General features: G+C 38.6%; 1 protein-coding gene across 4 annotated transcripts in view; it reads left to right on the forward strand.

Annotated features, from left to right (window-relative positions):
- Nucleotides 1-13,880, forward strand: part of NOL4 (nucleolar protein 4) — a 200,918-nt gene that overhangs the window by 21,857 nt on the left and 165,181 nt on the right. For all 4 annotated transcript variants that reach the window (XM_074819979.1, XM_074819996.1, XM_074819988.1 and 1 more), the window contains exon 2: nucleotides 13,597-13,746. In XM_074819979.1, coding sequence (XP_074676080.1) covers nucleotides 13,597-13,746 — 150 coding nt within the window. The remainder of the gene's footprint in view (nucleotides 1-13,596; nucleotides 13,747-13,880) is intronic.

Raw genomic sequence — 13,880 nt, forward strand, 5'->3', positions numbered from 1 at the left:
ATGGGCTAATTGACCATTTGATTTTTTTTCATCTGTAATGTCTCTGATTTTGTATAGTACTATTAATCTCAAGAGATCCCATAGCACACTGCAAGCTAAGCCGTGAATTACAACTGGCTGTGGGTTGGATGGCTGTATCCATCAGTCAAACTGTACACAGCATGTGTGCATAATGAGAGGAAGAGAAACATTATTGTCATTATTATTACTGAAGACATCCGAGTGCTGTGTCCCATTATCTTAATACAGCCAGTATACACAGAGGAGCGAGAAAATGGGCAAGTCACTTAATATTGGCGAATTATGGTTTTGCTACAGTTTGAACGCAGTAGCTTAAGATATTGGGAGCCAGAGCACCAAATTCTGGTGAACCTGATAATATATAATAATAATACAGTCATTATACTGAATTTAATATGTAATTGAATTCTAATGCTATGTTTCAACTTTTCTTCCTGTTCTGATAAACAGCTGAGAAATTTAAAACTTTGTTCTTTTTATATAAAGAAAGTGCAAGTAAGGATACATATTCAAAGAAAAAAAAGTTAATATAGTGCTTAGTTCGTGTTTTGGGCACAGAGTTATACTAATAATTATGAAGATTCGTACAGTTTGCACGTTAGCTGTTGCAGATATGAAAGAATAATCATGAACTTTAATTATACAGAGCAGACTATTTCATCTGCATCTTTCATCAACTGTGCTTTACATATACTAATATTAGCATGTGAAGCAATACTGTATGGTAGTAAATTCACAGAATCATAGAATTGTTTAGGTTAGAAAAGACTTTTAAGATCATCGAGTCCAACCGTTAACCTAGCACTGCCAAGATTAAAATGGGCATGCCTAGATTAAGGCAGGTGACTTGCGAACACCTGATTAATAGGGAGCCTTCAACTTGCAAATACTCTGATTTCCTGTCTTCTATCATGCATAAGATGCTGGGTAAATCTGATTACCTACTTATTCAAAACATGTATTTTTGCAGTACTGTTGAGGAAATAATATGTTTTCCTTCATTATTTGACTGTTTCTTTAATTCTGTTGAAAAAGAAAAGGGATGATGGACAGCATCATTAGTGATCAGAACTGGAGCGTACCTCCACTAAAAAATTAAGAAGCTGAATTTACCTGATAAAACAGCCTTTGCAAAGTCAGTGTTGTGATTTGTAATTACCATTGTTTTGAACTGTTTGCTGTTTAGGGCATGCTCCAGATTTGATGCAGGAAATGTTCTGAGTAAAATTCGTGTAGCTGAAGGTCTAATCCCTTTCTGCTAGGAATTTTCAGCCCAGACATCTATGGCTGTTTCAGTTTCAAAGCAATATATTAAAGGAAAATAGTTCCATTCACCCTCCTGTTTTATAATCAGTGAAACATGTGCGCGTTAGATAAGACTGCAAAACATTTAAAAGAAAATTCATATGGGGGCATATATTTAAAGTATAGACTTTCGAAGAAGGGGACCGCTATGTAGTAAAGGTCTGAACGAAGGCCACAACAAGCATGAAGCCACTGAATTTCATTGCCAGTGGCAGAACAGACACAGATTTTGATTCCCAGCCCTCAGATGAGTGGTGGTGCCTGAGCATGCCTGAGAGAACATGCACACAGTCCCTGTGGAAATTGCTAACCATAAATCAGTTTAAGCCCTGAAAAAAGTGTTTGCACTGCATGAGGAGCTGCAGATAGACTGAGAGAGGAACAAGGGGGAGAAAAAGTAAAAAGTAGTGGGGAAAATGCATTTTATTTTACTGCTTCTGTAGCAGAATGAATATCACTCCCACAAACATTTGAGTATTCTCACTGCTTTCAGAAGGGCATTAAGTAAGGCAAGAAAGACTTATGTTCTTACAGTGCTTATTGAAATAAAGGTTGATAGAGTTTATTTAGAGAAAAACTGAGTTTACTGGGTCTTCAAAGAAGTTCAGGAGACTGTTTTAGGTGGTTGTATTCTCTTGGTGTATAACCCTACAGGCCAAATAGAATTTGGTGGGCTTTCATGAAGGTTCATCATGTATAACATTAGCAAGTGTTTTCTATCACACAAACAGCTTCAAAGTAGTATTTGATACAGAAGAATTTTCCTTCTAAAGGAGATTTATCAAAAGGCTTTGTAAAAACTCCCTTTTTCAATCACCAGCGCCATTTTTCTCTTAGATTCCTTTTACATATATATTTCATTTACATCACTGTAGCAAAAATTAATTGGCAAGGTGAAACTGTAGATCAGTGTTGAAAATTTCTCCTAAGCAAAGTCTGGCTAATATTGACTTCAGTGTACAGTAGCAGCATGTTTGTGCTGAATGGTGATATGAACTCTCCATCTGCAGATGTCAGCCTCCTAACTATCATGCTGGTCAGGACTGAACATATGGTTGAGCAGTGTTTCTCAAAATTTGGTTCTGCTGGCAAGGATTGGCCTCTTCATGCTGTGGACTTTGTTTACAGTTGAGGAAGGGAGGAAGAAGAAAAGGAGAAAAAATTGGTGTAAATGATCTGACTGTCTGCAACAGTGCTTCCTCACAGAAACACAGGTTTTTGCATGTGGCACTTGTTCTTGCCTAGGTTACTCGGGAGAAAACAGTGCTGTTGTAGGAGTGAAAAAAAATAGGACTAGGGAAATGTAATTTAATTAAAGAAAAAGCCAACAAATAAGTTGTTAAACAGGCCCACATAAATCTGCTGAGGTAATTTCATTTTGTAAAACCTGATCTGTGCACACACACACAAATATTAACAAAACTACTAAAAAAAGCACAATATTTTTTATTTACTAACTGATTTAGTTTGCTGATACTTCTGAGTGCACAAGCCCTCTCTCAGGTCTGAGATCAAAACCCATGGTTCTTTAAAGATATTTTTTGAAGAATAACTTTTGCACCCCTCATAATGAATTTTCCTGAAGAACATGGCTAGATATTTGGTTCATGGCATTTGCTGGCTACACGGAGAACTTCTTGCCAATATCAGACATGACATTTGCTGCTTCTCTTTTGGATCTGGTGCAGAGATTGTGTATCCCATGTTTTGCCTTATTTTTCTAGGTACTGTGTTGCTTCATCTGAGAACAGACCTTCATTCTCCCTACATTTCCTACTTTGCTTATGTTCATATGTCATCAGTGCTGTAACACCACTACTGCTAAGACCGCCCACAGGCAGAAGTCAGTGTACCAAGCACAGACCCATGCATTCAGTTTTGTACTAATCTGACTGCTGAGTCCCCAGCGGCCTCTATCCCTGGTCAGGTAACATTACCTGTGCAATTACAGCAAGGCCCTTCATAATCCCTGTCCGTTTGTCCTTGCTGAAATCTAGAGGGACCTCCATTAGAGGCTGTTAGTTTATACTCCAGGAATATTTAGTCTTGGAACTACCTCTTTTCTCCCTGGAACAAACAGCTTTCTTCCAGCATGGGAAGTATATTGGTAATGTGGTGAGAGAACCAAGCCATGTGTGGAGCACGGGGTGCCCTGGAGACTCCTGTCTGCTTTGGCGCCGAAGCTGGAGACAGTTGTTATTCTGCGCTTTGCCTTGCAAGCGAGGTTGCTGAACCAGTGCCTAGGTTGTATGAGCACCAAGGTTTTGTACAGTGATGCAAAGCCACTAATGTTTTCTCATCTGTCCCCACCATAAGCTGCCTGTACAGCACCAGTGCAGCTTAAAATCTGATCCCCAGTGTCTTTACTGATGTTGCTAATGAGGTTACCAATTAATGGCACCTAATGGTCTGTTGTAGCAGTGGTTTTGGTGATGGAGACAGCTGTCCTCTGGAAACTGGGCTGAGACTGTGAACTCATTTTGTATAAGCAAGTCAACAGCTGTTGCAGAAACATCGATGGGAGAGATTAGGTCACACAATTCATCCCCCTGCCACCCCAAGGCTATTCCTTGCAGTAGGCAGGAGGTGGAAGGTGGAAGCAACTTTAAGGGACAGAAGCCCTTGCTGGAGTTGGACCCAGAGATCTAGACACAAAACCACTATATCCTGTTAGTAGTCTTCTGATCCATCCTGTTCCCCTGACTTTTTGAAGTATTTTACAAATTAACTAGGATTTCGAAGTTTTGTCACTGAGCTGTGTTGATCTGTGGTGTGGTATCGTCTTGGCACCTGCTTGCAGTATGTAAGTCTTGGCACTTGCATATCATGTTATTTATTGAAAAAGTTCCCTCTGCGAACACCCTTGCATCAGAGGCTTATGAGTATTTGGAATGTAATTTAAAAATATACATTTAATTTCACAGGCAGCACTTTGGGGTAATGAGTTCTCATTATTTAAGCTTCACTTTAGTGTTAGGCTACTTTTGGTGTACAGTAGTTGCATTTCATCAGTCTGAAAAAAGGTGGCATTATAGATCTACATTGCATTCCCCTAGTGCTTGAATACCTGTAAAGTATAGCACATTTCAAAATATAATTGTGTAATTGTTCATTTTTGGAACATGACAGGAGTGCTAAGAGTTAACATTTAGTTAGTAGTTTGCCCATTTCTTTTTGCTGAACTGATGACAATATCAGATAATTTAGAAAAAAACCCAAAACATACTGAACAGGTCCACGCTAGGATTCACACCCATTCATTTTAAAATCCCCTACAGTCAAACATATTTGGAGAGAGTTAATTGTTTTATCCTGGTAACCTTATTTGGGAAAAGCAAATCTTTTCATGCTCATCAAGGTACTATATAGATAGAAAGAACTGTCTGTTTTGAGTGGAAAGTAAAACTAAGTTTTGTATGTATTGTCATTACTAGTAACTTTTAGAAACAAAGTCTCATGGAAATTAATGTACAGTGTGCTGATCTGTCAGAGTGGGGAGCTGAAGTCCCTTCCCTCAAAATACTCACCAGGAGTAGCTGACCCTTCCACATTACCTGTGAGATCAAAAAGGCAGTTTCCCCTGCTTAGCATTTAGCTTGGCATTGCAGTCTTCTCTGGAAAAATCCTGAAGTAACTGTTTACAGCTTGGCAGATACAATTATTAGATAAAATGTATGAAGAGTAGAAAGACGTGAAAAAGTGTTTAAAGGGAATGTCTTTTCAGTATTTGTACACTTAGTGATCACTTATGCTTCACTGAGTTGTTACCCTTCTATTTTTTGGCTTAGTCTGATGGTGTGTTTACAATTTTTTGAACAACTGAAGAAATCTGTACAGAGAAAGATTACCACCAGCCTCAGAATTGCTTCTTTGAACTTTTTTTGCTGTCTGTTAATTAGGAGAAATCTTACTTTGTAGCTATCCTAATACTTAACCTCTATGTTCAGTTTTACTTTCAGTAAAAGAATAACATGTTACTTTAATGGGATGAATTTTCACACACTTTCATCCTGTTTCATGGTAGAACTGAAGTTTTGGCAGTTTTTTAACCTTAAAACCTGCAACTTCTTAGAATTCACACAGTTACAGAAAATTCTGGTAGAAGTTCCTCATACCTAGATGAATCCTCTAATGAGTCATCGAGAAGGAATAAACACATTTAAATTTTGATCATGAATGTGAGCTTAAACAAAAACTTCAGTTAAATTTGGCTATGTTACACTCCTCCTCTGCTCAGTTATCCTTAATGTCCTAGCTACGTTTATTTGCTCTCAGCTGCTTACCAAACAGTGAGTTTGAAGTGGGAAGCAAAGTGTGCTGGGTATTTCCAGAACTGTAGTGAGTATTTTTAAAAAAATAGACTTCAAAGACAAAACTTAATTATTTCTGATAGAAAACTACCCCACTAGAAAAGAGACAGCATCCTACAGGGAACAGGGAATAATACACTCTGGTTATCAAAACCAGAAAGTTATTGCTTCTCTTTTAAAATACAGGCTTCTGAACAAACTATTTCAAAATGGTCTAAGATCAGAAATTATTTTCAAGATGATTTTTAAAATGAAGAATTCATTGGTAAATTACAGTTAGGTTGAATTTAGTAAAAAAATTTGCAATTTGCTGAATTTTTTTTTTGATGTTGTTAGGAATTGACCAGAATTGTTCACCTTTGAAGTGCAAACTGCCATCTCCCTGCAGGCGTTATATGTGCTCTTCCTCTCTGTCCAATTCTAGCTTTGGATCAATTGGAATTGTCTCGTACCTTTCACTGGATAGATGCATTTAATGACTGGGTTAATTGTTCCTGTATTAAATATACCAACTCAACATACTTTTGTAGACAGAATACAACATTACTTTGCTTTCTCTGTCAAACAACTAAAGAAAAGGAAAAAAAGGCCTGCTGCAATCAGACTGCACCTAATGATTACATTAGATACATAATCTGTTGTTTTAACAGGCTGAGTAGGCAGGAATTTGCTGTAGAGGGAGACAGGCAGAGGGAGTAATGTGGTGAATATGGTCTCCATGTCAGAATAGGTGTTCGTTCAGCTTCTTTCTGCTCTGCCCAGTCACACCAAGGCCATGTGTGTCCCCGAGCTAGATACTTAAGTATCTTCCTCATCGGTTTAGGTAATATTCACCACAATGTGCATGTGTGAAAAATCCTATCTCGTTGTCTTACTAAGGAAGCAATGGCTGCATCTGCACTGGCGTTTTAGTTTGGAGAATGAATGTGCCTTTGTAACAAAGCTCCTGACCATGTTCACTGTGCTTTGTTTCACACTGCCATGTGAGCCATATTCCTTTCAGTGGAAGAAAACTGGCATTTGTTCCAGGTGTGCACCTATGGGGTTGTAACCAGAAGTGGATGTCCAGTGCAGGGGACCAGGTTAGAGCTAGCCTGGAATATGTACGGTGTGGAATCAGCTCCTTGGTATCAACTGCTTTGCTCCACAGATCTGCTACTCCTGCGGCGCCCCAGTTGCTCACAGAGATACAGCTCATGGTGTTTGGTTAGCTTGCAGCAACAGACTTCACAAACAGTAAAATGTGGCCTGTCTTGTGACCCGTTTTTGTCCAGAATGGTTGTGTAAATGTTTAAACACCTAAGGAAAAAAAAATACCAGGTGTTAGTGTGCTGAGGGAAAAGAATATTCAGAGCTCAGTTAAGAAGTAACTCTTAACTATGAAGAGTAAACTGCAACGAGGGCTCTGCCTGTCCTGTATTCCTCACTGGGGTTTTGTCTGCCATTCCTTCAGGGCTCTTAGTGCAGTTGATCTTGAGGCAGCTTTTTGAAATTGCCTCTTGCTTCCCATGTCCATGCTTATTTTCAGTAGGAGACACAGGAGTCAGTAGACAGGTTCCATGTTTCATTTCAAAGCTCTTCTCCTGCACTGACGATGTTAGATCTGCCTGTCTATCCACACTTCTGAAGAAGGATGAACAAGAAAAGTTTCTGCCCTTCTCCAATATGGAAAAAGCTTTAAATATTTATCTCAGAGACCACTGGCCATGTTATGTTGTTCATGCCAAAGGGGCCTCTGAAGATAACCTTTGAAGGTACCTTGTCTATCATGAAATAATCTCCAGGCCAATTTTACTACACTTCAAGAAAAGAAAGATGACAGACCTTCCCTTTGCAGTTTGGCAAGTTGGATTTCACAACCCATTATCTGTGCTAGAGCTTAATTTATTAGAGCTAGCGACTCACACCAAATGATGGCCTCACCTGAAAGAACTCAGTAGGATAGTCCTTTTGGGTGGGATCTTTTAGACTGATATGGCACTCAGAATTCACCCCTTATTGTTTATGGACGGAGATTTGGCTTCAGTGCTTTCCCATCATCTGGACTGATCCAAGAGATAAAGGAGAAAGGGACCTCTGCTCAGTATTGATTTGGTCTCTCTTGATGTTTATTGGGTTTCTTGGACTCCCCTATCAAGACAGTTAGAGGACTTTTTCTCATCTACAGGTTTCATAACATCCCCAAACTTTGCGTCTGTTGTTTAGTTTTAGTCTCTCATCTCAAATGGCATATTAGTTTGCCATTTTACTTCACTTTATTCTCTTTATTTTCATGATCTATTTCCACAATTAGTTTGACCTGTTGCTGCTATGTCATAGCTTATTGATTTAGTCCTTGTAGGGTTTGTTGCTCTAAAGGTTCTAGAGAGAGGACTTGTCAGCTGGAAGTGGTTCTGGTGAGTATCTGCCTTAATATAACTGAATTTTTCCTGTCTCCATCTGCTGGTAAAATATGAGATTTGCTATTCAAATAGATCATATAAAGAGTAACAGAAACTATAAATTACGAATAATAAATACCCCTTTTGCTGTTACAGATACTTTCCATCAGGAACTGGATAGAAATGGTCCATTTATTTATTTTTAGGCCACTTAATAATAGCTATCAAATACTAATAACTTTTGATCTGTTGTAGATCTATACTGTGCTGACAAGAATGAGATAGATATTCAAATCAATGTACTAATAACCTGGGAATTCAAATCAGTGTGCTGATGAACCTACATTTGTTCATTTCTATGGGAGTAAGAGGCATTCTTAAATGGTCGTCACTCTTTTTAAATAGTAATATTTTTACAGTCACTGAGCAAGGAGATAAAGGAAATAACATATAACGGGATTTTCAATCTGTTCATTTATTTCAACTTATTTTTGCAGACAAATATATGAGGCTCGTGTTATACATAAACTACCACTGGTTCCTCCTAACAGTTACAATACAAAATTTTCTAGTGTTGAGTCCAAAGGGAGTAAAACACCTACATACAATCATGTCAGGAGCTCATTATGTATAAGCTAACAAGGCGGGGGTTTATGTGCAAAACTTTTTGTAAGGATACAGCTCATTAAGAGCACAATGTTTTAGTCAGCAAAAAACTTTGCTTCCCATCCAGGGGAAGTGCATCTTCAAGACTGCAAAAGGCGATGCTAGTCAGCAGAGGTGTGGTGACACAACTGTGCTTTAACTCTGGTGTTGTCTGAACTGGTTATGTCAGAAAAATGTTACACACCATATTTCTGCATTCAAAGCAGCCTTACATTTGTATGTGATTTATGTTATGTAATGAAATGTTTAGGTTGATTGTTATTTCCATCTACTCCTAGTGTTTTGTAGATGCTGCTGGCTTTGATGCGTTTACAACAGAGGTTTTTATAGACCTGAGCATTTTCTATAAAACCACCAACCAAGCCTTTACTTTTATTTTCTATTTCAGTTTATCATGTGTTTATAGGAATATTTTTTCAAACACTGTAAAATGATGATAGTTATATTCATTCATGAATCAAGAGGGTGTTTTATGAGACCTATTTCCCCCAAGAAATTTCAACATGAGATAGTGCAGGTATTCTGAGGCAAGGAATTGCAAGCATGTTTGTTTCAGTGACTTTAGTTTTAAAGGCTTGTATTAAATTTTTTTCTCCTCTGCAAAGTAACTGTAAAAATAACAGGCTTTCATTTAATAGATCTTTTTGCTGTCTTGATGAGTTTTATCTGTTTGCTTTACTGGCAGACTTTTTCCCCTTCTTTACTCCCACTAGCCCTGTAGATTCCACCTCAGTAGAAAAAAATGACTCTCTCTTTAAGCAGTCTTATTCAAAAGGATACTTAGCACTTTCTGAGAGGTGTACAACTCTCTGTAAAAGTCACTTCTGTCCAGAAATGTATTCTTTGTGTAGATATCTAAAACCAAACAAACGAACAACTTGAATCTCAGAGTGCAAATGGAATTTGTAGGGCTGAAAATTAAAAGAAACATCTATTTATTTGTATCCTAAGAACATAGGAAGAGCACTGAATAAACATGAAAACAAGAGTAAACAAGAAAGAGTAAAATTAAGTAACTTCTCGCTGGTAGAGATTGAAACCATTCCAGCAACTGTAAGGATGAATTGTATCGTGGCAGGGCCTGTCCTGCTGTTGACCAGAGAGGAATCTGAGGCAACTGGTTTAGGATAGGGGCATACCTCTATGATGGCTGGAACAAGTGGGATGAAGCTTGGCCTAAAAGATTTAAGAGTCTAAGTCCAATTTTTCAAATGAAACATTCAGTCAGGCTTCCATTCCTAAGTAATTTTTGAAAGTAGGGCTTGGACTCTTGCCATGGGGAATGAAAGTACTAAAAATACCTCAGTGATTTATAAATATCCTCCTTGCCATTCTAGAGTTGTTAGTACCCAAGTCGCTTTGAAAGTGGCATTTAAGCTTATCAGTCATAGAGTTATCAAGAAGGAACTAAATTAGTATTTAGTCTATCCAAGATAGGATTTACTCAAACTATCCCTGACAGATATTTGTCTAACCTGGTCTCAAAATCCTTCTGTGACAGACATCCCATAGCCTCCCCAGGCAAACTATTACTGCACTTGACTATCCACATCAATAGTAAGTTCTTCCTAATGTCTAATGTAAATCTCCCGTGCTGTGGTTTAAGCCTATTACTTGTCCTGTCCCTTGTGGACATTTCATAGCCTTTCAGACATCTGAATAGCATTATCATGTATTCCCTCATTTGTCTCTTTTAGCCTTAGTTGAGGCTAAAAAAATGTCCCCTTAAGCACTGTGAAAATTTTTACCCAAAGCCAGCTTATAAAGTAGAGCTTCTTTGTTAATGCCTTTATCAAATAGCAATTTCAGGATAAAAGTGTAGTGTAATGGCATATGGCAAGAAAGCCCGATACAACTGCGTCCACTTCAGAGACTTTATGGTTTAAATGGAGATTTGAGGCTGTATCGTTTGCCCAGCTTTTTATTTATTGGGATGTCAGTATTGGGATATCAAAAGTCTCAGTAAGTAGCTACCTTATTCAAGTCACCCGTCTGGTCTATTGTTTTTGCAGCTAAGGCTTACCTCTCTGCACAGCATTACGCGTTGCCAGATGGACTGAACAGCTTACTCACAGCACCTTCTGCAGCACTGCAGGCTTTCTGAAACAAAGTCTACCTTATTGCCTTATACAGCACCGAGCAGAATGAAGCCTGACCTAGTCATGTCCAGGCCCCACCATATAAAGTTATGATGAAATTACAAGTATAGATGTTAAATAATAGTACTGTCTTTGCCTGAAGCAGTTTCCACTCCATGTAAACCATTTTTTTCCTATCCTTGTTGACTGACAAGATTTGGAAAGTTTCTATTCATTTTCTGGCACTTCAATTATGAGGCATGACAGAGAGTTTGTGTAGATTTTACTTCCTTGTCTTTTCAGAAGTAGTAGCGATGCTTACTGTTTTATTCAGCTGGATGGAGAAATGCAGCTTCAAGAGCACACCCACATCGTGCCTCCCTACCTTTGAGTATCAGTGTCTGGGGAGGGAGGTAGGAGGACCATCAAAAAAGAGCACTGCACACTATGGCCGCCAAAAGCAGCAAAATGAGTTTTGGTTTTGAGTTCCTTTTTTGAATGTATTCCTAATGTTTGCATGTGTCAGCTCTGCTGAGGTGGCATTTCAGGTTTTAAATTAGTAATGTTGTAATGCTTTTCTCTTTAATTAAAAAAGAGAGCTCCCCCGTAGGAAATTCCCTAAAACAAAACTCATTAGTAATAAACAGATCAAATCTTTATCAGTTAATCAACACTATAAGCTTCTGAGTGTTTGGAGAGCAGTGTGAGATAACACTGTCGTCATAATAAGAGTGTTTGAAATCATTAGGGATCCCACCGTGCCATTTGGGTGGTGAGAAAATAATGATTGAAGATGGGGCCCCCTACAGAGCTTACGTGTGAATTCTGCTGAAGATTAAAGATGCAAGGATCTGGATTTTATGTTGGCCCCATCTCTAAAGCATTTTTTTTTAAATAGTGGGCAATAGTGGTGGACAATACCAAGCAAATTCTTAATGATGGTGATACCAGAATCTGTCACGATGTCACAGAATTTTTGAGCTGGTGGTTAGTGAAATTTTAGGGACTGTTCATGGGATGGGAGCCTCGCTGCCTTCTCAGAACAACTGTTCCTGGCTGATCTCTCTGAGGCTTTAACCTGTGGTGGAGGCTGCACTGCAAATTCCTCACCTTCCTCCGCCCTAAATCCTCAACAGTCACTTCCATCAGGACTATGGTAGTCCTCCCATCACATGCGTGCAGGAGTTCTGCTCTCGTCCAGCTCTCTCCTGGGGATAAAGAGCCCAACCTGCTGTGCAGATAGAAGGGACCACACAGCTTTAGGCAGGGACCTCTCTGAAGAAGGTTGGGCATACTGGAGCAGGACAGGACAAAACTTGTCTGGCTGGTAGTGTATCAACACCTCCTAACCTGGTACCATTTTGAGTCATGCACATTTAGAAAGTTATGCTATAAAGGCACTGACATTTTCTCCATCACTACTGGGAGTGTGTCAGAGCTTCTCTGTGTCATCCTGGGGGGTTCTTTGGAGCCACTGGGATTATTTGAGTTCTTTCCATGAACTATGAAGAATAAAAGTAAGTGGGCTGGAATAAAAATAGGGACAATGAGAAAAATAAATGGTGTTTGTCCACATCCAGTGAACTTACTGGAATGGATTAGCAAGAAGTTATGAGCAGGGGGATGGCAACTGGGAGTCGTACATATTGCCTTTTCATTTCTCATCTTTCATCTTTATTTGGTTACCACATCAATAATTGCATGTGTTTTGTCACAAAAGGATCAATGTAAATCAATTTAGTTGTGACATGAATTAGCAGCAGCAGTAATGGTATTATCAAATATGTTAAGTTTGGAGCACCCTTATTGGTTAAAATACACATTGAAGTTTAGGTGACACTGCTGCCTCCAGAGGTCTAAATTTAAATACCATGTTGGAGTACAAGTGAATTGGCCATTGTTATTTTATTCTTCATATACTTATTTTGTATTACAAAGCACAGCCTGCTTGATAGGTGCCTTCTCTGAAAAAACAAGAGTCGCAGTTCCTGTCCCTTCATTAGATTTGAATCCATAGACAGGTGTAAAACAAAACCCCCCTCATATATATGGTCCTATTTAAAAGGCGGGAACTGACCTACACTGATTAATTTCAGAGACACTGGGGACTGTTTCTGTTTAGAAGTCTTCAACTACCATGGCACTATCATTTTTGAAAATCAGATGGTAGGTGTCCTCACTTTTCTGTCACTTGTTCCAACTGGACATCTGTGTGCAAAAATCACAAATTTTAAAAACATCCCTTTCTTTTCCTCATATTGTGATATGTCTTCATGTAGTATATTTTCAAGCAGGTTTTGCTGGAGTAAATTGTTTGTAACAAATTCCTTTGTATTCATAATTACAGTCAGCTCTGTCACCTGTGAATTAAAACCTTTTATTAAATACCTTTATGAAATGCTAGGTAGAGATTTACTGGGAGGGGAATGAGAGGATAAAAGAGCTGTTGTGTTCTTATTAACAGCTGCATAATGCATTTCTGTGCCACGTGTTTGGGACTGCTTCTGCCTTTGAATCTTGTTTGTGTATTTGGAGAAGAAGCATAGATACTTTTAATTTCTTTTTTTAAATACTGGAGTGAAAGATCACTTTCTATCAAGAGACCAAATGCCCTGCCTTGGCAAAATGGACTGCTTGCAAGGGTCCATATGATCCTTCTGATCATATAGCTTTCCTACAATACTGTTTCTGTCATTCACAGGGTGGGTGACCTTCAGATCTCAGTGGATCTGCTAAAAAAGGAGAATGCGTCCCATGATTATCAGAATTTACCTATTCATCCCATCCTCCTTACTTTTTCTTTTTTCCCTTTTTTTTTTTTTTTTTTTCTTTCAGGATGGAGTAGGTGTGGATGAGAAGCTGTCTTTACGGCGGGTAGCCGTCGTAGAAGATTTCTTTGACATTATCTATTCCATGCATGTTGAAACTGGGCCTAATGGAGAACAAATCAGAAAACATGCTGGACAAAAGAGAACGTATAAAGCAGTAAGTAAAAAAAACAACTAAAAGTGAACATCAGTCTCTAAAAGTGTGAATTACTTGGGCTTCGTCACATGGCATGCAATTTGTCTTTATTCCAGTTGGATTAGTACTGCAACCCTTACCCTCAAATCTATTTT

The sequence above is a fragment of the Strix aluco genome, chromosome 1 (genome assembly GCF_031877795.1).
Source record: "Strix aluco isolate bStrAlu1 chromosome 1, bStrAlu1.hap1, whole genome shotgun sequence".
NCBI classification, from domain to species: domain Eukaryota; kingdom Metazoa; phylum Chordata; class Aves; order Strigiformes; family Strigidae; genus Strix; species Strix aluco.